At 39.8% G+C, this 23,202-nt stretch overlaps 1 protein-coding gene across 1 annotated transcript in view; it reads right to left on the bottom strand.

Moving 5' to 3' along the window:
* Positions 1-23,202, bottom strand: part of SCFD2 (sec1 family domain containing 2) — a 205,805-nt gene that overhangs the window by 168,605 nt on the left and 13,998 nt on the right. The window contains exon 3 of the mRNA XM_049831642.1: positions 2,884-3,011. Coding sequence (XP_049687599.1) covers positions 2,884-3,011 — 128 coding nt within the window. The remainder of the gene's footprint in view (positions 1-2,883; positions 3,012-23,202) is intronic.

The following is a 23,202-nucleotide window of genomic DNA, read 5'->3' as shown; positions in this document are numbered from 1 at the left end:
TTTCCTTGATCCAACTAATAAAATGAATATGCAAATCAAGCACACCTGAATGCAGTGCTCCAAGCTATTCAGCTCAAAAAATGTGGCCAAAATTGTTGATTTCCTTTATTTCTCTTTCTTCTCCTTCCTCAGAACTCTTCTCATCTCTCCACTCCTGCTGTGGGAGAAGATGGAGTTCCCAGTAGCCTGCAGACATTTGGGGGTGTTGGGGAGCAGACATGTGTCACCTTCTACAGTTCTCCTACTGTCCTTCCCTCTCAGGAGGAGGAGGACACATTCAGAAGACAGCAGAAAGCAAAAGCTTGAGCTCTGTGTTCTCCTACAACTTTCAGAGCTCCTGCCACACACAGCCAGGCAGGGAAAGAGGAAAGCTGGGCATCAGGCACACTGCTTGCAGGGGAAATGTGGGCAAGCGCGCGCACACACACCTCAGAGCAATAAGCAGCCTTTCAAAGCCCAGAAAACAACAGAATTTATTTTCCTTGCACTGAAAATACAGAAACAGGATGGGATCGAGTTTCTCATCGCTGCACAGGGCTCCTGTGCTGCCAGTGTCAGATGTGATGCAGTTTTTCAGGCAGGTGGCCACTGCAGGAGGGCTCAGCTACACCAAATGGAATTCAAAGCTTTGCTTTCAAATGTAATTCACTCCTTATTTCCAGGGGGAAAAAAAGCAAAAAAGTAGTAGTAAGGAAAATACTCTTACCATCTGACACAGCTGGTCTTAGTAAAGAGACTAAGAGGCAACTTTCATGCTAGAAAAACTCTCTGACATTTAATATTAGGGCCATAAAAAACTCAAAAAATACCCTAAGTGTTGGGAAAACCAGTGTGCAATCCACCAAGATCTTCTGATACAGGCAGAACCTGAGTTAAAATCATAAAAATTCAAGTCTAAGCACAGAGCAGAGTGAAAGCATTTCCCTTCTCTCCAGCCAGTGTTCCCGCATATCACAGATGCAGTGGAAGGAGCCTTTTGACTAAACATAGCAATCGGGACTAGAACAGGCCATTTTTCCTTCTCAGCAAAAGCAGCAATTGATAAACACAATTTCCGGCTTCCCTAGAAAGAGCTAAGATGCTCTTTAGCACAATGAATGAGCAATGAACACTGTAAAGATGCAGACCTGTTCTAAAAAGTCATTAATAATTATGTGTCATTGGACAATGTGACATCTGGGCATCAGTTTCAGGTTTTCTGTATTTATGCTTAATAAAAAGTTTTGATTTTGGTGGCTGTAGTGCCCTCCTTTCCTTATTTCTCGTTTTGTCCCTGTTTATCATTTACAAGACTGTCTTAAATTTTGTTTTATCCTTTGAAGTTCAACTACAAAGTTAACAACTGATTATGATTCCAGTGCAAGATAAATATACAATTCACAAAATAAATAACAAAGTTCCATAAACATTAGTAAATTACAGCCACACTTCAACAAAAACCAGGTTTCAAGAACTATAGTGTCAGAAATTTGTTTCTCCATCAACCCTTAAATGTTTCTACATAGCACTATATTGGACCCAGGTACGTCAGATGTTTGGGCTGCCATCAGTGACTGTCAGCTAATATGATTAAGAACCAGATTATTGCAGCCTTCACTGGATACCACAGGAAGGGGACACAGAGGAAAAGGTGGCTGATCTGATCATTCACACAAAGCAGCAAAGGTGGTAGACGGATCATTACCTCTCAAAGACAGGAAGTAATTACTTTTAAAACAAAGCTGAATTTCAGCATTAATGATCTTCTTTTAAGGCATATGTAATAGAAAAACAGCAGGGGCTTCTTAGTGTTATTATGGTGAATACTCACACACACATTATCAGTGAAAGCTTAAACAAGATTTTATTATTTACTGTGCCTTACCTCCTTCAGACAAATTTGTAACAGGCCTCTCACAGCTGCTCCTTTTCCATTTCTTTAAAACAGCTTACAGCATTACTGTTGCAGAGATCTAGTATTTCTGATTAATAATCTACTAAATGCACGCTCTAGGTATTTGTAAAGACCATACAATATATGAAATGTTATAGTTGTTAAGAGTTCATGAGTTGGCTGTACATCTAATTCTTCTACAATATCTTGGCAGTTTACTCTGGAGTCCCAGATAAAAGCCTATTACTCTTATTCCATGAAGACCTTTCTCTCTTGATGAAAAGTTCAGCATAAAATAGTCTTAGAGTACATAAAATGCAAGAAATTATTGCGGTATAGAGCAATACCAGTTTTTATGAGCCTAACATCAATTCCTGCATGTCACTGAGTATGATATATAGTAAGAATGAGGTTCTAAAAAAAGCTATTGAAAGTCATTATGTTATAATCTGTATCTCTAATATTTTTAAGAATTCAGGTTTAAAAAGTGCCCAGACATGGTTTTCAGCTTAAACCCTCTTGAGCCAGACAGCCTTACTTCACATAAACCTCACTACCTGTGTAATGTAATCACTACCTGTATAATGTAATCTTACACAAGATCTGCACAGCTTCCATCAGATCAGCTGCTATTTACAGTGCCTGCTTTCAGGACGCAAGTCCTGCTGACTTTTTAAGAATACCCAAATTCTCATGCTTTGCAGAATAAAGACAAGCAGCACGGCTAACCATTTGCATGCCTTTAAACCCCTCCTTCATAGAAGTCAATTGCTTCACCACTGCTCTCAGTCTTTTTAAGACTGTTGTATTTAAAAGAAAACACTTGCCTCTCACTTACATACCAGAAAGTTCCCATGGTAGCCACAATGCTCACCTGAAATCTGTTGACAAGGATGGGGGTGAACCAAGGATGGGGTGAGTTTTCCCCGAGAGGATTAAGTGGAAGAAGAGGAACTGACATTATCTTTCACTTTACCACTATATAGGGAAGGGTATGTCACACTACTCACCCATGCTCATCTTAATAGGTAAATTTTCTCTGCTCGCAGCCTCCACAAGGTGTCTCCTAGCCTCCATCACAGCTTCCTTTTGTTTGAGGTTCATGAAGGACTCCCAGAGAGCTTTGGCAGCTGGATCACTGTAAGAAAATGACAGGGTTACACTAAACATTGCTTGAATAATGGAGCAAGCTTAAGACAACATTTATATTTTAAGATGAGTGCTTCTATGTAGTAACTCCTCTGAGGTGGGCAGGATACAAGCGAAAATAAAGTGATATAAAAGCTTGCTTTTTCTTAGCGGAACAGTTGCTACAGTTTTACAGAAAAAAATCTAGAATTTTTTGCTAGTAATTATAAAGCATTAGAATTCATATATAATAAATATATTATTATATGTCAGCCTCAAAGTAACCACTACTGTTCAACCATGGGAATATCAGAAACAGTCCAAGCTTCTTCAGTTACCAAAAAGCTATGAAAAGGATGGGCTCTAACTTCCCCATGAGAGTTTAAATCCCCAAACCAATACTTCCAACGCTGAAGGCTGTTGGTATGATTTGATGAACTACCGTCACTTCGGGTTTCATGGATTCTCCTTACATGAAAAGAATAATCCATAGCAGAATGTAACTGTCCTTATGGTCTCCTTATTGACAGATTTCTTTTTTATTATTGCTAAACTTAAATTAGGAATTTGTGTGGCTCATCTGCACTCCGTTCCCTGTCAGTCTTCTCTCTCCTCCAGGACACTGGATTTGTTGCTGTTGTGAATGAATTCAGTGTTTTCTCAGGGCAGGGGGTGGGGGAAGAAAGGAGAAAAAACCCTCGCCTGGGGCTAAAGCCACACACTGGGATTCTGGGATTAACTGTGTTGGATTCTTTATTTATTTATTTTCTTTTTTAAAGAAAAAGCTTCCCTCTGTTTTTTCCTCAGGAGACATTTAACTCCTAAATACGTTTTGATGTCATTTACAACATGCTTATAAACATGCCAAACAAGCTTTTGTTTCACAGAAAATAAAAAAACCCAACTCATTTGATACCTGTTACCGAGCAGCTGTGCTTACACTCTGCTGCAATGGCAGGGCTGTATTTAGCAAATCTGTGCTATGTTCCAAACCAGGTAAGAGGATCACCAAGCCCCACTCCTGTCATCCCAGGAACCCACATCCTCTATCAAAGCCTGAGTGGGTGGAAGGACCGTGGGAAGAAGGTTGAGTTACCCTTCTTCTGAACAAACCACAAATGAATAGGAAGACCAAACTTCATCATTGTCATTGCCGTGCTTTAAGGAAGTTAAAATCAGATGACCTGACACAGTCTTTCCACTTCTCTTTCACGTAGTGCAACTCGACCTTCCTCCAGTGCCGGAGGAAGGAGGCAGCACATCCCAAAGCAGCCAGGGCATCTGCAGCTCCCTCTACTCCATCGCCAAGCGTGATCTGAGCACTAAAGCTGCGCACTGTTCAGAGGCAGCAGCTCCAAGGGGATTCCCCACAAGAAAAAGCACGGCAATTTATAACATTATAGTGCAAGAAATGAGAGATTTCCAAAGCAACTAGATGCTTCAACACAACCTCCCTCAAGTATTGCATTCTTGGGTATGCTATTTTTACAGACTATCTACTCAATTATTATGATTCAGTCCTACTCACCCAGAAGCACTTTTAAATGCAGCCTATTGATCCTGTTCACATCACAATTACAAGGTACGTGTCACTTACAATCATGCCTGAGGTTTGGATTGCAAGAGGCCACCGCTTTGCCTGTTAACTAATCCCTTCCTGAAAATGCAGTTCCAAATACAAAACCATAGAGATCAGGAATCCGGCCTTAACCAGTAGGAAGCTAGTTTTAAAAAGACTTTTTTTCCTATTTGGAAGAAAAGTCAAGCTTCTGTTTTCTAAGATTTTAACCTGTTCTCATTTTCCCAATTCCCTTCATCACCATAAAGATGCGCAGAGAGACTCACATAAACACAGACACCAGGAGATAAAACTTTAAAACAAAGGAAAACAAATAACATGAGGAAGCCAAAATAAGTCTCCCAAATTGTGCACAGGTTTTTATAGTCTCATCTTTCTCACACCCCTACTTCATAAATGTATTTAGCAAATAGTAAAGTGTAGAAAATTCATCCCAAAAGCATCTATAGACCTCAGTAAAAGTCAGAACGTACGTGGATAAGGTTGCACCATTTTTCTACCTGTTGCCTTTGCATGCTGCTCTCCACTTCCACACCACGTGTTGATCAGTCCTTGTCAATTTAGACTGCAAGGTCTTTGAAAGCAACATACACATACTTTTTGAAGTTAAAAAAAAAAAAGTCATACTAATGCACTAAAACAAAATGGCGGGGTGGGGGCTGGGAGGTGGGGTTACAAAGCTTTTTGCTTTGTAAACTCTTTCTTCCTCCTTTAGCCACAGTAGGTTTTCTTTAAAGCCAAGGTCCTAAGTTTGCACTATCCCTGAGGGTTGCTTTAGCACACCAAAAATAGCGAAAAGCAAAACAACTGTGGTAAAAGCAGATGGGGGTCAACCACACTCCTGTATGCTTGCATATGCGTAGTCCACTGGAGTTTCTCTAGACATTTTTCTTCCCACTGCTTTGCAGAATACTTAGTGGTTTAGGTATCATATATAGAACAATATATAAACAGGATGAGATCAATATATATTTATAGCTCACATGCACGGCCAACTGACTAGGTCAATCCATTGAAAGCAGCAGCTCCCACGTTCAGTCATTTTTTGGAAATACGATAGGGGGGAAAAAAGCATCAAAAGTACTTGTATGTTTTCTGCTTAAAACACTTTTCCTGTTCCCCCTCTATTACACCTTCAAAGAAGGGCTTTTGCTTTGAACAACTGCCTATCCTTTAATTTCATCAATGACAAGACAGGAATGGCTGCTGGGAATGAGTCAGTAGGACGCAGTACAGGACTCTGGTGTTGCCTTTTGCCTGATCTGAGAAGTTACCACAACATTTTAGTTTTAGAGATTTCTAACACTCAGAAACAATATTATCTTATCTTCCCCTTTTGGTGAGACATTTGTCTGTGACTGCCTTCCAGCTCTTGTCATGGTGCCCTTCCCCTCCTCTTTTTCCCATCTGCAGTTCCTCTGCTTTAGTCCAAATGCCCCAATCCAATGACACGGGCACTGTAATCAGTGATTTGTATGGGATCCAGTATACCAATTCAAATTTCTCCTTCCTCTTGCATTCCTTGACTTCCCAAGGATTATTTATTGATTTTACATGTTATCTAGTGAACTGCTACACACTGAAGGTAGTTTTCTGAAATTAAGTAGATTTTTTTAAAAAAATATTTTATGCACTACAAAACCTTTAAAGATAGTGTCTAAATTACGTTGTTTTGCTTAAGAAAAAATAAATTCTTTGCAGTTATGCTACAATACAGATCAGGAACTCTAAACCACCCTTCAAAATAAATGTCACAACACTAGGTAAATATTACAGTGCACACTTCTGTGCATCTCTATTAAAAAATGTTTTGCAGGGCATGGCAACCCTGAGAAAGGGTTTCACCAATAAGCTTAGAGTTTTGCTCACAGGTTTTGATACCCCGTCCCCTCCTTTTATTGTTATGGTCATAATACCTAATCAACCAGTCACCTCAGAAAACAGAATAAAACCAAGCACAGCAGTTATCTGCTAGACAAATTAGAAGTTTATTAAAGAAAAGCATTACGTTATGTCCAGAGATAAGGCTGAAGTCTTTGAAAAGCCCTGTTAGACAGAGCTATACCATTTGATATACATAAAGCAAGGTTTTTGACAGACATCTGATAATTGCAAATTTATCCCTTCCCCTCATACATAAATGTTACTTTTTTTAAGTGAGCCATTCTCTGTTGCAAAACTAATTAACTGCATATAATTTGGACTTTAAAAGAACAACAAAAAAAGGCTATAAAGGAAGAGGGAGAAATCTAGACACGTAAAAGATGCAGCTTCCCTACTTCTGGTATTTGCATGCCAGTTTTCAAAGCTGAACCATAAAGACAAAGAGGGAAAAGGGACCAAATCATCAGAGCCATAATCTATACAAATCCTAAAATGAGACATCAGCTGGCAACAGTGGCAGGAAAGAGGTGCTGATGAGAAGCCGGTCAGAACGACTTGGATGTTCTATGCTGACCAAAGACAGCTGTAGGCAGTTCAAAGCACCTCTGATTTGCAGCCTCCAGAGGCACTCTTTCTTTAATTAAAGATAGGAGAGATGGAAAAATAAAAATAAAAATCAAGAACAGAACAAGTTAGCTGTGAAGTGGCTAACGAGCTGGCTTCCCAAATTTACAATACCCAAAGAAAAGGCCACTCAATGAAATCTGCTGCTCTTTGCCAGGGTGAAAGAGCCAAAGCCTTGAGCAGAAGTAAGGGTGCAGTCTGGCAAGCAGTTCTTTTGGCGATGTCATGCTGGCTTCAGCAACACTCACTGTGGGGGAACTTGTTCTCATTCCCATGGCACCCCTTTCAGCTGTGGCAACACGTTCCATGTGGGACTATGCATTGACTCGGATAGGAAAAAGTTGGTAATTTTTCAAGGCACCCTAAACTAATTTGCTTGATCTGGACATTTACAGGTGGATAATCAAATGCTTAATCTTACCTCTGTTAAAATAATTATAACTCATTCTCTTGATCTGTTCTGGCCCAGTCCTTCAAGGACAATACTGCCAAGGTTATCTGACAGACAGAAAGTGCCCCTATCTGTGATCATCTGTAGGCTTTGTCTAAAAGCTACTCATTTTGAATGCATTTGGGGAGAACAGGTGAGCTGGTGGCACTGGGATGTGCTATTACCAAGCTGGAAATAGTAGTCTGGAAATAGGTGAAATCAAGTGTTAGTCAATGGAGAACAAACTCTCAGAGTAGATGCAAACCTAAATGCAAAGACAGAAACCTGGGGACACTTACTACCCTGGGGGGTCCAATCATAACACCACAATTTTAGACTTGGCTGAAATGATATGCCTTTTGCTTCACACCACCAGTACAGAAAGATATTTACTTCCCTTACTGCTCCAGGTCTTGTCTATTACTGATAAATTATTAAAATATGGTCTTCCACGTCACTAATGCAAGAGTAAAAGGTCAAGAAGCATTAAGCCCATACTAGAAATTACGTCCACTCAATGACTAAGTGTTCCCTATTTACAATTATGTTTTCAGATCTACCAATAGGCCATTCTTAACCCCCTTAGCATTTATAATATTAGTTTGGCAATGTATTTCTTCAATCAGCATGTATAATTAACCAAATGACAACAAGTCAAATATAATTGTCCAAGCAGCATTCCATAATCACCAAAATTATCAGCCACATCTGTAGTCTCTGGCAAGCTATTGCAAATTATTTTAATATGATCCAATTTCCAGTCAAGGAGGATAAAATTGACATGTACATTATCTATTACTGGATTTTTGCCTGGACTGCTTTGCCTAACAGGACAAATTCAGGTCATCCTGTTTTCTCCTTATAAAACACTAGCATAACAACCTTATTCTGTCAGTTATATGTAACCCTTGCCATGTCCCCAGGCTTACTGAAAAACAGGTCAAGAGTGTCTTCATAACCTTTTCAAAGGCCAAATTGAGAAGTCAGTATCTACATCCAGTTTCCTTCCCAGATCTCCTGTAGCTCAAATCAAGAAAGAGAAAGATGACTTTGTACAGTATTGGTTTGGTTTTAAACCGCTGGGGGTCAGGTGAAAGCACAGCCCACATCAGAAACAGCAAGTAACCAGGTGGAGGACATCATATGAGCAAGACATCAAGGAAGGAAGAATAAGCAAATGTGGTTATTTCTACACCTGGCAAAGGACACGGGATTTCGAAGAGCAACTTGCTGACACAGGCTCTGAATAAGTGACAGAAAACAATGAGTGGGCTTCAAAAATTAACCAGCTGAAATGACAGCATTTCATCATAACAAATTAGTCATGTTTGTACTTTTACAGATAAAAAAAATCTGAAGGAAAATTGTGATAGTCTCAACATGAGACAGATTCTGTGGTTATTGTATCAGCAAAACTTTCACCTTATGTCTGCGTAGCTTTACAGCTCAGCTGTGACAGTGTATTTTCACAAGAGAAAGGGATGAGGGAAAAATTCAGTAAAGATTAAATTAGAGCTTCATTAATGCCACAAAGCAGCCCAAAACTGAGCAACTGCTAAAAAAAAAAAAAAAAAAAAAAAAAAAAAAAAAAAAGGCATGCTGCCAACGTATCCACGTATCCTTTGCAATAACTCACATTAGTTTAAAGACGATGCAACATCCACACCAAGTGCACAGCACTTTAAAAAAGAACACCAGAGTGGTTAGAAGACTGTTACTGGGAAGGACAAATCCGTTGCTGGCAATATGTCATCTGAATACCAATAAACCAAAGAAAAGCACAAGCCTGCGATAAGATGCAATGATTTGGCTATAAGCCTGGAGCAAGGGGCCACATATCAAGAGACATCGTCCCTCTTCCAATTCCCCTGCTGTTTTGGAGAAAGCAGAAGCTGCACCAAGGCTACACTGGATGTACTGCGCATTCCTGAACACACACGCCAGCCTGACAACTGGCAGGGGGGGGACAGCCAAGTCCCCGACTGCACCCCACTCCACGCACAGCAGCCCCCACGGGAAAGAAGCAAACGGCGACATGTGGAACAGCCTCCCCTGAAAAGCCTCCGCTCTGCGCCGCAGGGATGCCACAGGGATGCTGCGGGGAATGCCGTGGGGATGGGAAGAGCTGACCTCCGCTCCGTCGCGCTGCCTGGACACAGCTGGGCTCAGAGAAAGAAGCTGCTCTTCATTTTACCCTTCTGAAAGTGACCAAAGAGCTCTAATATAATCTATCAAAAATTTTCTATACAGAAACAGCTACGAGTATTTCCAGGACTTCAGTCTCTAGCATTGCTGTGTATTTGCGCGCATCCCACGTGCATGCACTCGATGGGCTAGCCAACGTGTGCTCAACTGAAGATGAAGCTATACTTTCTGCAAAGAAAAACACAAAACCCCCAAAATGTTTATTTTCAGATAAATGTCAATTGCACATCCGCAGAAGGGACTAACACTTTTTATTTCTAAGAGAGTAAAATGACACTTTTTTTGAAGTTTTAAAATCGCTCTTAGCAGCGGACTGTAATTCTGCTGCTGGACATTTTATATGGTTGGCAAATTTGCTCAGCCTAATTAAATGCACCTCATCGACAGCAGAAACTTGAACTGTTTTCCAATCCACTCTAACCTTAGAAAAGAAAGTAAACAGAAAGCTAATGTCATCTTGGTATTGTGCTTACAGAAAACTGCAGGAGCATTGGATATTACCACCCCCACTATAGATTAGTAAAAATATTGCAACATGGCAAAACACACAAAACTTCTTAAAAAACAAGCTCTTTGCAGCCATTCAGCTTAGAACGTTATTCTCACATCCTCACTTAGATGTGTGTTAAGATGCCCTGCATGTATCGTTTTTTATGATGAGAGCATGCAAATGGTACTTTGAAAAAAACAAAAAACACAAAAAACCCCCAACCACATCTGACAGCCAACATTAAAGAACATAAATGTGTTCCTGAATAATTTAACGGTTATTTCCCCGTTTCACTCCAAGCCCTCAAGCCACTTGGTGGGTGTAATCTGCTCTAGACTCAACTGTGGCTGTGTACTTTGGCACTGAGTCAAAACAGAGAGGTTATTGTTTGATTTATATGCCAAGAGCCTCTTAGATAAAGGGCTAATGGCAGGCTGATAGCTTCAGCCTTTGCATGCGGTGTTTATACAGACCCTTCTTTCCTCTCCCTCCTTTCTGCGTGTACTCCAGGAAGGCTGTGTCACATCAAGATCAAGTTAATTTATTAACTCATACTAGCATAATTTGATTGATAAAACAATTGATTCACTAAAGGTCATGGGGAGTGCTGTTAAAACACCAACTTTCCTGCCTGAACAACGCATAAGGTTTTGAGATTTGCATTTTTCTACACTGCAAACAGAAATTTTAAAGCAATAATCACACTACAAAAATTGATGGAAGAAGCTATGAGAAATCAGTCTCTAAGTGCACTGCAAAGTTCAGAAACTATTTCAGTATCTCATGAGATATTTGAGTAAAAAATAAATCAAGTCTTACAACAGGAAGGGTCACATAAGGGAATTTTCTTATTGTTAGTTCTGTAAATTACTGAACTTTCCCCAAAAGAAAACTAGAGGCCTTGCCTATGTGGTATACTTTGCTATTTCCTACATCCAAACTAGGAGTATTTCCTAGTATACAAATGCTTCAGTACTGTTAAAATACTCCTATAGGGAGTCCTATATGAACAAATTATTATTTATGAGACGTTAGCAAACTTCATTATTCAATTATACAATTAGATTACTTTTCTGCAAAACACAAGCAGCATGAAATGTTAATTTTAAAAAAATCTCATTTTAAAGATATAGGGAAAAAAATCATTAAAAATAGACTAGATTCTTAACAGCCTTTTGCCACTAGTTCATTTTAAAACACTTATTTTAAACAGCAGACGGATAAAACAGAAGCTGCCAGGCATTTTAAAAGCAGCTCTGAGATAATACTCAAGGTGTGGCAAATCAGATTGCAGCCAGGAAGGCTAAAACTTGTGAGCAAAAATGGGAGCTGATGATCAGTCACGAAGTTCTACAATACATTCTCCTCTGGACTACCTGAAATATTTGTAAGTAGTAAGTGTTAGAAGTAAAACATTTTTATCAAACTGGGAAGCAAAGAACTTGCTTTGCCTAGTCCTCAGCAGCCAGGAAGGACTGCCTGGCAGCTCCACGGGATGCAGCCCAAGTTTTCCTTCGTTACTGGTTTCGCATACAGCTGACTCAACATTGTCATAAAACAAACGGTCAGAGCACAGGAGTTACTCTTTGAAAGCTCTGGCTCACAAAAGAAGGGTACACTGTCTAGTGCACTAGGGGAAAGTTGGTTAAAATACAGCAATAAGAGAGGGAACAGCCATTATATGCAAGTTATTATTTTCCAGCTATTCTATTTAGCTTCATAAAGGCATACCTACAGATACTGACACTTCAGGGCAATGCTGTACACCTAGTCAAGTTAACTTAAATTTTGCAATCATTTTCAGATGCAGGATGATATAACAGGCTGTTAATTACCATTAGAAGAAATGAGATTCACGAGACATGACCAATGATTAACAACAGGAACAGGAAAGCATTCTTTGAATTTATTACTGAGCATCACGAGAGAATAAGTTTTGATCATCTTACAATGAAGCATATGAAGTATGGGACAGGATTTTCATGGACATAGTAGCAAAAGTCTATGCTGAGAATACACAAAATCACAAGCTCATTTCAGACAGACAAAAATTGTGAAAGAATTATCTCAAAACAGCTTTTAAAATAACACCATCATTTTAAAGTTGCAAAACCGCTGTTTCATATAATCTATTGTGTTCCAATAAAACCATATACTCCAAACCAGGAAGAAATATGCTCCCTGTTATCAGTGGAGCATGGGAGAACTTAAAAACAAACAATTCAGGAGTTCTTATAAACACAACCAACATGGCAACCCCAAACTGCCACACAACATCTCTGTTTACCTATAGCTCTTTGCTTGGGGCTGAATTCCTTTCCCCTCCTTCACAGATAACGGACAGTAAATCAGACTCTTAAAATTTGATGTATTTTTGGTCCCACAGGTGAACTGAATTACAATAAACTTTAAGAATTAATTATTAGAAGCTTGGCAAGGATTCAGTTCACATCAGGAACTGATTAAAAAGAGGGGGAAAAAAATCCTCCTAACAAAAGTGAATGGTAACACAGCATTCTACATTTTGCCTTTTTTTTGATAAAAAAAAAAAAAAAAAAAAAAAAAAAAGAGAAACTTAACTTTTCTGGCTCATTCGTATATCTACTTTACAGATGGCTATACCTATAAAATAGAATATGTACACAAGTCTGATGACTGTGGTCAACCACCATCTGAAGCAGGTTTGTCCCTTGCCAAACCCACCGCCTTAAGTTTTATCAAACATTTCCTCAATCCAAGCATCATGTAAACTTTTAAGGACAAGCATCTTAACCACAGTCCTGTTTCATGTTGATCTAAATATAGATGTATATTTTTATATATATATATATATGCTGTGATACACATACAAGAAGTTTTCCAGCATCAGAAATCCAAGTTTAACGCATACTTCAGCATCCATGACACTGAACAATTTTACTTGCTAATAACCACATACATGAGACAATGCAGCTGTGCAAAGAATGGTTTTATTGAAAAGTAATCCAACTCCACTCATTGCTGCTTCCAGTATCAAAAGACTAATACTGTAAACCAATGACACCAGTGTGCATTAAACCAAAACAGAAAAATAATTCAAGATAGCAGAAAAATAATCTGTGATTTGTATTTTACCATAACAAAAGTCAGCACAAATGCACGTACATGCGCACACACACACACAGAATGTATCTGGAAGGAAAATTAATTTATAAAGCCTCTTACTCTATTCCATTTACATAGACTAGTAATACAAAATTTCTGTATCTGCTTAATATTAGAACAGTTGCTTAGTGAAAAGTTTCTTAGAAAACATTCAGAGCTTCTTTTGCAGTAGAATTTACTACATATATATTTGAACTGTTATGGCGACAATCAATAATCCTTTAGACAGACAATCATTTCTACAATGTTTCATCTGATTACAGACAGCTAGTACAGCATTTTCCTGTGTTAAAAACAAAGCTACACAGTCCAACGAATAGTTTGGGGAGCTATGGGTTCTCATCACCTTTGTGTTCTGTTTATTTTAGCTATTCCCAAGATCATTAATATCCACTTGAACCTGTAAACTTCAAGGTCAACCAAAGGTGAAACATAAGGAAGCAATATAATATGGAGTATTCAACTGGATTATATGCTGTGAAACATTAAGGCAGTTTCCTTAAACTACACTTTCTTTTCTTTCTTACTAATAGAAAAGATAAGAAGATAAACTCCATATTGAGCCAGAATTTAATTTGGAGGACTTACAGAATGACTAGTAATTCCTTTTATAGAGTAATTTTAAAATTAACTAACTGCAGCTTTCTAGAAAATGCTACGTAATCAGAACAAAATGAGTAGAAAAATATTCATCAAACATTCCATAGATGGAAAAAAAATATACCCCCAAAACTGTAATATTGTATAAATATCTTGCCACTGCCACAAGCAAAATAAACCCCATAACTCAAGTCCACATTGATTGTTGTTATTAACCTACAGCAGTGATGTGTTCTATTACATGTATAAGCTTGTAACCAACAGCACTGAGAACACACGAAAGCCTTACAAATACAACAGGTCTCAAGATCAAGAGGGGTCCACTTTTGGACCAAACATCAAGCAAAATCTTTGCAACTCCTGGACTAACTTACCTCTCACATGGTCAACCTTCTGCAGCTGACCCATGCCAACACTAACAAAGCTATATGTGCAGATAAACCAGATCATCTCTATTTGTGACATCAGAGGGAAAAAAACATATATAAATTGTTGTTGCCTACATGTGCTGCGGCATCCAAGTGCAGTACACCAAGCAAGCGGAAGAGGCTGACATTGCAGGGAGAAACTACTTCGATCAGGGCTCTTCATCTTCTCCTAACCACCCCGTGAAAAGGAGAACTAGTGCTTAATTCCATAACACCTTTTTGTCTGCAAATTACAAAATTATTAGAACTCTGAATTAGGTTACTGACCAGTACACCAAAGCTCCCATTCACTTTGAAAATTTTAAATTAAATATAACACTGTAATGCACACATACTAGGAGTCATGTAAGCAAACAGACAGCTTTGCAATTTCACATGGCAGTTGATACTGCTACAAGATTATTTCTTCAGCAGCTACCAAACGTTTTGTTGGGAAGAGAGTTCCTCTAAACAAGTAAGGCTGCTCCTGCTGAACTACTGGAAGAAGCAATGGCACAAGCATGAAATGGCTGGCAAAGGCCCAGGCTCTCCCTAAATAACATTTCTGAAGCCAGCTCTATTCACATTCTATGAAGCAGACTGCCAGTGATGTTTCGCACCATTATATGACTACTGTGCAAACTGCAATATGTTTTGTGTCGTAATGGTAATGCTGGAAGATGTTACCCTGAGGCAAGTCTGGAGGAAGTTCGGGAAGGTAAGGGGTGTAGGAAAAGGAACCCATGCAGAGCTGTTGCTGCTCTCCAGGCTGAAGCACGAGTGAAAGGGAAGCATTAGTCATGCGAACAGCCCTGAAACAGAAGCTATGCCTGGCAACTGCACCAACAAGAAACAGATCATCATCTTTGCCAGAAGTCCTTTTATGACAGTTACTTATCAACTTCAAGAGCCTCTGAAGTCTATAATCTTGCGTGATTATTATCCTAGAACCAAATGCCTCTGGTTGTCTTAAAACACATGAATTTCAGCATGTCTCTTTCAAAACTTGAATTATCTCAAAAACTTTACTGCAAGTGAAGTGTACCAATACACAGGGATTTTATTAATCTTTTTTTAAGGCTGCTTCTTTTTGAACTACAGCAAGCATACTTACCAAACACAAGGTTTGATCATTTTAACCCCTTCTGCTGACACCCTAAGCAGAGGGAGCTGGCAGATCACTGAGAGAGGAGAGCAAGCAAGATGTGTCTCAGAAAGGTAGGGCTGGTTTTGACACAGGCTGACTGATGTTTAGGTCTTAGTAATCCTTGAAGTACTAAATCCCACTAAGCTCCATCTTGTACACAGACATGATTTTGAACATGTTCTGTGCAAAGAGAAAAGCAGATTAACCATCAACTGGGCAAAGAGTTCTAGCCCTAAGATGTGGTCAGCACACCTCAAAACATTTTAACTCTATCCGTCCTCTAACCCCTATCTACTCCTTTTTTAAATGATGTTATTTAACAATACATAATACATACCGTTATAATTTCCATCCATTAACTAGCCAATAGGGTTCCCTCCCTTCCGCAATAGCTTCATATCAGCCATCTCTGCAGAACAGCCTTTATTACAGGCCCCAGACCATTTAGCTACCCTAAAACTTTCCCATTATTCAAACAGTAGTACTAAAGGAGCTCTTAATTCTGGTGGCACTGGGGCACTCAGTGGACAGCTATGCATCATACTTGGACATGGAAAACCAAGTTTCAGTTCCAAATATGGGGTAGTGTTGTCACTTCTTGCCAGGTATTCAGGACTAAGCTCCTCCGCATTGACTCAGCATGGGATCAGGTCTGGGAGTGCTCCTACCTCTTCTCCTATCCCTACCCCACCCCCACCCAGTAATATATTCTTTGGAAGTCTTCAACGATTTCTCAAAGGGGCTTCTACAGAAAGGTAAGAGGCATAGCCCATAATAGCATGTGAAGTCATTGTCGAGTTTAAAAAAAAAAAAAAAAAAAAAAGGTGTGTGTGTCGGGGGGTACTCCAGCTGCCCACCACCATTGAAAAGCAGAAGTGGCACCTGATCTTTAGACCCCAGAGCAACAATTAAAGGCAGGCTGATCCAAATAAACAACCAAGCACACCATAGCAACTGGAAGACTGCCAGAAACAAAATAACTGACCATCCAGATGAAAGCTGAAGCCAGTTTGCTTCCTTCAAGACAAACAAAAGAAAAACCACTGAAAATCACTGAAAAGTGAAATTCTTTCTGTTGGAATTAGAATTTCTTATTGCAATCTGACCCACCCCGTTTCCCAATTAGCAGATGTAGATATACAGTACTTCACAAGGTAAAGGGAAGGCTTGATGCTGAAAGGCTCCCCATATATGCCACAGCCCTCTTGGTTACTGTAATAAAGCAGACCTTAGTCATTCCAGCATTACCCCAAAATTCACTCTTGTTCCTCTAACAGTGGCCAAACTCTGCAGGGGCAAAGGAAAAAAGTGCACACAAATAATTTCTTAAAATTTTCTAATATTCATAACCATCATTTAGTCCTGTCTAAGTTTCAATTGGCTGCATTTTAGTCCAACAAAATGGTTCTGTAAAATGTTTCATTCCTACAAGCTGCAGGACAGCTTATGCAGAATGCCAGACCGAGTTACTGTATGAATCAAGTTAATTGAAAGCTTCTGAGTAGGATTTTGTACACTACAAGGTATATCAAAATTCTTGCCAAGCAGCTCTTTAAAATGTGTATATTAAAGAGTTACTTGTCAGGGATTTTAATTTAGTTTTTGGACAAAGCAAATGAATTATGCTAAAAATAAAGTTTGATCCTTACAACATATGTATTACTTGGGAATACTACATGTAACATAATAGGTTACTTTAGAGCATTCTGTTCAATGTTTTAAAGCTATTGCATAAGATTATTTTAATAAAAATGATTCCAGTGAAAAAACAGTTAGTAATGAGGTGCTGACAATTGAATCTACATTCAGGGATTGCACTGGAGTGCCAAGTCCACTTTTACAGATGCACTGGCTAGTTATCCAATAGATGTCCTCAAGGCATGTAAAACCAATATATTTTGGGTCACATTTGGCAGCAGAGGTAGATGAGACAAGTGAAAACATTTACCAAGAACACATCTGAAGTGTGTTTTTCTTATTAGAGAAATGTAAGAAAATAAACCCAGATACCATGGAATGCCAGGAATTCCCTCGCCTCAATGTTTCTGATTTACACGGCCACTTTTTGGTAGTCTCCTTTGACCCCCACCCTCCCTCATTTGCTGGCCTAAAGACTTGAGTTACCGACGCTACCTCCTGACTAGGCCATTCTAAGGGTTTAATGTGCAGGAATATGTCTTCATCACAGAAGGAAAGACAATCCTTTCCATAAGTGACTCAGTTACCACAAAAATCATTGCTTATGAAGTCTTATGGCATAGACAAGTTAAACCAGTCAAAGATACTCTCTTTACGAGTTAGGAACAAGTATTCAAGTAGACACTTGGAGACCCAAAATAAATAGTAAAAAAATAACCTGAAGCAGATGTTACATCTTAAAGACGTGTCATTTGAACATGCAGGTCCAGATTCTGTTAGCATGTTGCTGAAAGAAAACTTAGATCAACTTGAGGGCTTGGCCCTGCATATCTTCCTTATTCCCCTCTCTCACTTCAAAGTAGCATATTTGTCATAGTTTCAATGCAAACCTAGAGCCCTAGCTTCTTCAGATCTCATGCAAACCTAATATGGCCAATTCTAGCCTTCAAAACCAAACTGACAGCTATTCAGAAAGAATAAAACTCCAGCCTCAGGCTTTCATTTTTATAACCACTTCCATACTGCGGTTGATCTGTCACAGAGAATGAGATAAGGACTTCTGTCTACATTGCATATATTTACCCTGTGTTCTGGATATCTTCTCACCACCCCTCCATGATACACTTCTGCCTACCACAGAATGAGTAAGGAGAGCAGAATTTTGCCCTAATCCAAAATCTCTGGATATTCGGTGGCTTTCTGTAGTCATTCAATATTAACACTGCATCCTCCTCCTAAAAAGGGCTCGTATAAGAAGTGTGTCAGGTGCTGCCTAGTTCCCCTCCTCCTCCACATTCCCTTCTTACCACCAAACCAAGTGTATCATTGATAGTATTTTCCAACCTGTGCAAAGAGTGTTTGAAGCCATGACATATTCCCCTGTCATTAATAAGAACTGCAGCTTTTTCTGTTGAGGTTAATTTCCTTTTTCTAACGGGTAACTGGAGCACAAGCATCCACGTGCAGCATACACATTCAGTGCCTGTTCTACGGCTGTTTCCAGTAATAGAAAATGGCTCAATATGGATTTCTTTTTCTGGTTGCTTATTTAATTAAGTAGTATAGTCGTGGAGAGATTTAGGTAAGGTCATAAAACTGTTCTCTCCCACAGCAAATGGGAATCTTTCCCAGTTGAAGACCATTTTAGAAAGTACATTCACAATCTATGGAAATTAAGTGGTACTTGGTGTAGCACAGTCATGCAGAAGGACCGCTTCTGGGCCGCAGTTCATCAGGGCATAAAAATTGGCTTGGTTTGGTCAAATTTCGTGACTTTTGGAACTGCAAACAGCTATAAAGCAGCAAAACCCATTTCAGCATCTCTTTGCTACACTTCAAGAACAGAAGATGTACAAAGAGCGGTGAGCACTGAAGCCAGGCTTTATGAGTTAGAATCCAAAGATCTGCCATCTAAATAACAGAAGCCATGCTAAATAACAGAAGAGGAGGCTGGATTTTTGGATCAATTATAAAAAATTAAAATCAATAGCTGTGTAAGTATTCATCTGTATAAAAACAGATAAATATTTCTCCGTGCACAGATTCTGTCTACTTTCCAGAGTAAAAGCATCTTTAAGCTCTGCCAGGTAAATAGCTCACTTCACATAAATTTTAGCCTGTGTAAGCTTTGATTCCTGTTTCATATTAAGTTTGGAATCATGAAAGAATCCCAATCATAGAGTCAAAACTTGCAGCCAAACCTGTTGCCAACAAATAATAGTTTCCTTCCCAAACATTGATTCATCATCTGAATGAGCAGCTATCATTTGTTCTTCTCATGAGTCTATTATGGCACATTTTTCTCCATTGTAAGATACACCAGGCTTACTTTATAGTATGAGAATGATAAACTAAAACACCCCTTCAGGTCACACAGTCACCCTCTGTTCTGGCACTATGGTAATTCCACAGTATGTTATAAGGCCAATGCATATCACTGCATTTTAAAACCTCATTGTTGAGGTCATTCAGGAGGCAAACTTCAAGGCAGTTGGCCAAGCAGAGTGAGAGCTAGTCTTAGAAAAATCTCACAATGTCAGCCAAAGCAACAGTTACTGGGAGATCGTACTATAACACAAGATCAGAGCTCACTTTGGAGATTCATAAAGTCTGCTTAAACAGACACAGTCTTTATGCTGCTATTGAACTCTGAATACATCTGCAGGAAAATGCACTGTGGCCACACCAAGAGAAAAACAGTTTGCAAATTTACACAGGGGAAAAAAGAAACTTGCAAAATTCACAAACAAAAACATTAAGGTAACAAAGTGATGTCAGTTTTAAAAGAAATGCTGCAGAGCGCCAAAAAAACACCACCCCTAAGCAACATAAAGATCTTCCCTTTCTGTTCTGACTGCAGACATCACTAGTTACTCTTTGTGAAAGTTAATCAGACAGAATTTGTCCTTCTTGCATATTGCAGGGAAATGCACCTGCAGAACAGAGAGCAATGCTGACAAGGAAACAGAACATAAACTAGCTGAGGGACTGTACTCACTGAAGCTTCTTACAGACGTTAAGTTGCCTTGCTGTGCTAAGCAGCTGAAGATACAAGTACGCAGAGACCTGTTGGTGGTTGGACAACATTCTGGGTAACACTCAGATTTATTGTGGCTTTCAACGGGCAAAGGAAAAAGTCAAAAACTTGGGACTTAATGACAGTACTCAAATAGAGATTATATTAGCAATAATATAAATACAGGGAGTCCTTCTCCAGAACTAAAAATATGTCTTCAAAAAACTAACCACCAAGGATTCTGGATTTTGCCATTTTCAACTAGTAGATTCTACAGGCGAGGGCATCTCGAATCTCTTGATCCTAGCACTCCGAGGATGGCTATGAGAATGTCAGAGGGCCCAGGAAAAAAACTGATTTCTGGCTGAAAACTCAGCTTGAGTAGCCCAGACAAACAGTGCAGGTAGAGGTCCTCAAAGCACAAGGAACGAAGTCTTGACCAGTCCAGCCTCCCACATTCCCCAGAAGTCCTTTTTGTGGGCTGAGAGGCACAGATAAGGAAGAACCACTCAGCTGATGCCGGGAGCTCGTCAGCCCAATTCATTCTTTATCTCAAGGAAAATAAGCTTCAAGCTTCCTCTTATCTAGAAGGCAACTTCTAAGGCCTGTCATAACAAGCGATTGACAAAAACATGGCACCTATTATGCAGGAGCCTGGTCGGATGGAGAACCCTCATGCAATTCCTCCACCGGTTACTTCAACAAACCCACTACTGCAGCAAACTGGGGTTTTGCAGAGCAGCAGCGAGGTGCTCTAGCAATGCCGTACATTACACAGCGCAGGCGAGCTGGGGGTCTTGACCTCTTCCCAGAATTTTCCACCCTCAGCACACCCCTCTCACCCTTTCCTTTTTTCCATTTCCAGGAGGTCCTGTGTTGAAAGGATCCAGGCAAATATACACATTTATTGTAAGATATAATAAATCTTATCAGCTTGTTCATCTTATCCTGTGGCAACAGTCAATTATGTTCATTTGATTCAGGCTGGTTTGAAACTGAGCAGAAAGCATCTCCTGGAAAGCTTGTCTTGACTGACAAACCCCAGAAGCTGATGCAGCCAGGGCTACTATTCCAAACAAGAAGATACCTTGAGAAATTTCAAACAATAAGGAAACTGTGAACAGGCCTCAACTCAGGGCTGTGCTCTGAGCCTGTATGAGTAAAATAAAGTGGTGAGCAGGAAGACTGCCAGTCCGGGAACATGGTGGCAGCAGGGGATGCTGTGTTTGGGGCATTCCTGCTATCCGATTCACAGCTTAGAGAAGCGTCTCCTGGCTGGATTGCTGAAAAGGCAAAAGCTGTCAACAAAAAAACCCTGTAAAGCCCAACTCATCTCCCTGAAAATGGACCTCAGGGGTATAAGCACAGGGCTGGGCTGTGATTTCTCCTGACATTAGTGAAGGAAAATTTCAGGGTTTTTTTAATGTGACGTGATGTCTGCTTTTCATAAATCCTGCAGTTAAGACATTTTCTCTGTAGAAGTGCTGCTTACCTTCTTCAGAAAGGCAGACAGGAAAAGGCTGTATATGGGTGGTGGCTTTTGTTTTTTGGTTGGTTGGGTGGTTTGGTTTTTTTTGTCTTGGGGGGGGTTAAGTTTAGGTTTAAAGCAATCCTCAAGAGCAGAGCTCTGCAGGGCACTGCAGCAGAGGCAGGAGGCCAGGTCCTGGGAGAGCAGGACCCCGCAGCTCCCAGCAGGGGGAAGCGTCCAGCAGCAGAAAACCTTTGAGGAGCACCCCAAAAGCTGCTGAACCACCAACAACATACCGGGGCAGATCCAAAAGTGGTTTACAGCGTGCAGCTACCCCTCTCCCCATCTGAAAGAGCCTCGCCATCCATTGTTTTGGTTTACCCTTCCTCTTCCACAGGACTCTCAGTGGATATAAAGCAATATAGTAGTGTCATCTGGATTTTCTTACTGTAGTATTAACGTTTCCTCTTTAATATTAACATTCCAGAAAGGAAAATTACTCTAATTTATGTCATAAATTCCCAGCTCATTCAAGAATAACAGTCCCAAATTACCTTCTTATTACAATCTTTTATAAGCTTATGCATGCAAAAAAGTTGTAGATATTAATTAAAAGAAAAAAAAAAAAACAACCCACATCTGGCATAAAGGAAATACTTAAAAAATAAAATTGAAAATACCACAAAGAGCCAAGAACCGCCCCCCCCAAAGCTTAGTTTGCAATTAATTCAGTGTAAGAGGAACATCACTCTGATATCCTTCAGATGCTTGTTCCCCAGCTAAAAAAAAAAAAGGGGGGGGGGGGGGGGGAAGATATATATCAAGAGAATAGACTCAGCCATTCAAAAAAAGTTATTACCCAGCTTAAAAGGAGACTTAAATCTCCTTTCCAGTTTTAATTCTTGCTGCTCTTTTCTTTGCCATACAAGCCCAAATAATCTTTCATTTTAAACTCATATCATACAGGTGATTTTTCAACAAACGCTGCAGTGGTGTGTTTTACAGAGACCACTGGAATTGCTGTTCCATGAGCTCCTGGGAAAGGGGGCTTGCAGGACACAACTCAAAACAGTCCCCTCTCCCCAGTGCAACAAATCACTGTGCACAGGAGTGGGAAGGACACAGTCCCGAATAAAGGGCAAATGGAGATCCTGCCTTTGCTTGAACTAACACCTTAACTCCTCATGTAATCACTTGCAACATTATTTGTACCCTCCCAAAGACCAGAACCCCTAGGATTTTCTGCCATGTGGTCTGCAAACTTGTGTCCTGAGAAATTCCCTGGTTTACTGGTTTAAAAAACAAGGTCCTTGGACAAGGACTAGAAGAGGAAACAGGAGTAGCAAGCCAACAGCAGAGCCAGGACTGGAATACAAGTCCGTTCACCTCACAGCCTTCCTCTATGCTGAGGGTTGTCAAAGTCCCACCAGTACAAGGAGAGCACTGCATCATCACATCACGCCCAAGAGCAAAGGTGTGGCTGGAGTAGAGCTTTCCTCTCCATCCAAACAGTAACAGTTTTGGCACTTGTAAACAAAAGTACTAATCAGTCCAGAATAGGAATAACCA

Source organism: Accipiter gentilis, chromosome 3 (assembly GCF_929443795.1).
Source record: "Accipiter gentilis chromosome 3, bAccGen1.1, whole genome shotgun sequence".
In the NCBI taxonomy this organism is placed as follows: Eukaryota; Metazoa; Chordata; class Aves; order Accipitriformes; family Accipitridae; genus Astur; species Astur gentilis.
The sequence above is the reverse complement of the archived record's forward strand: the minus strand, read 5'-3'. Positions and strand labels throughout refer to the sequence as shown.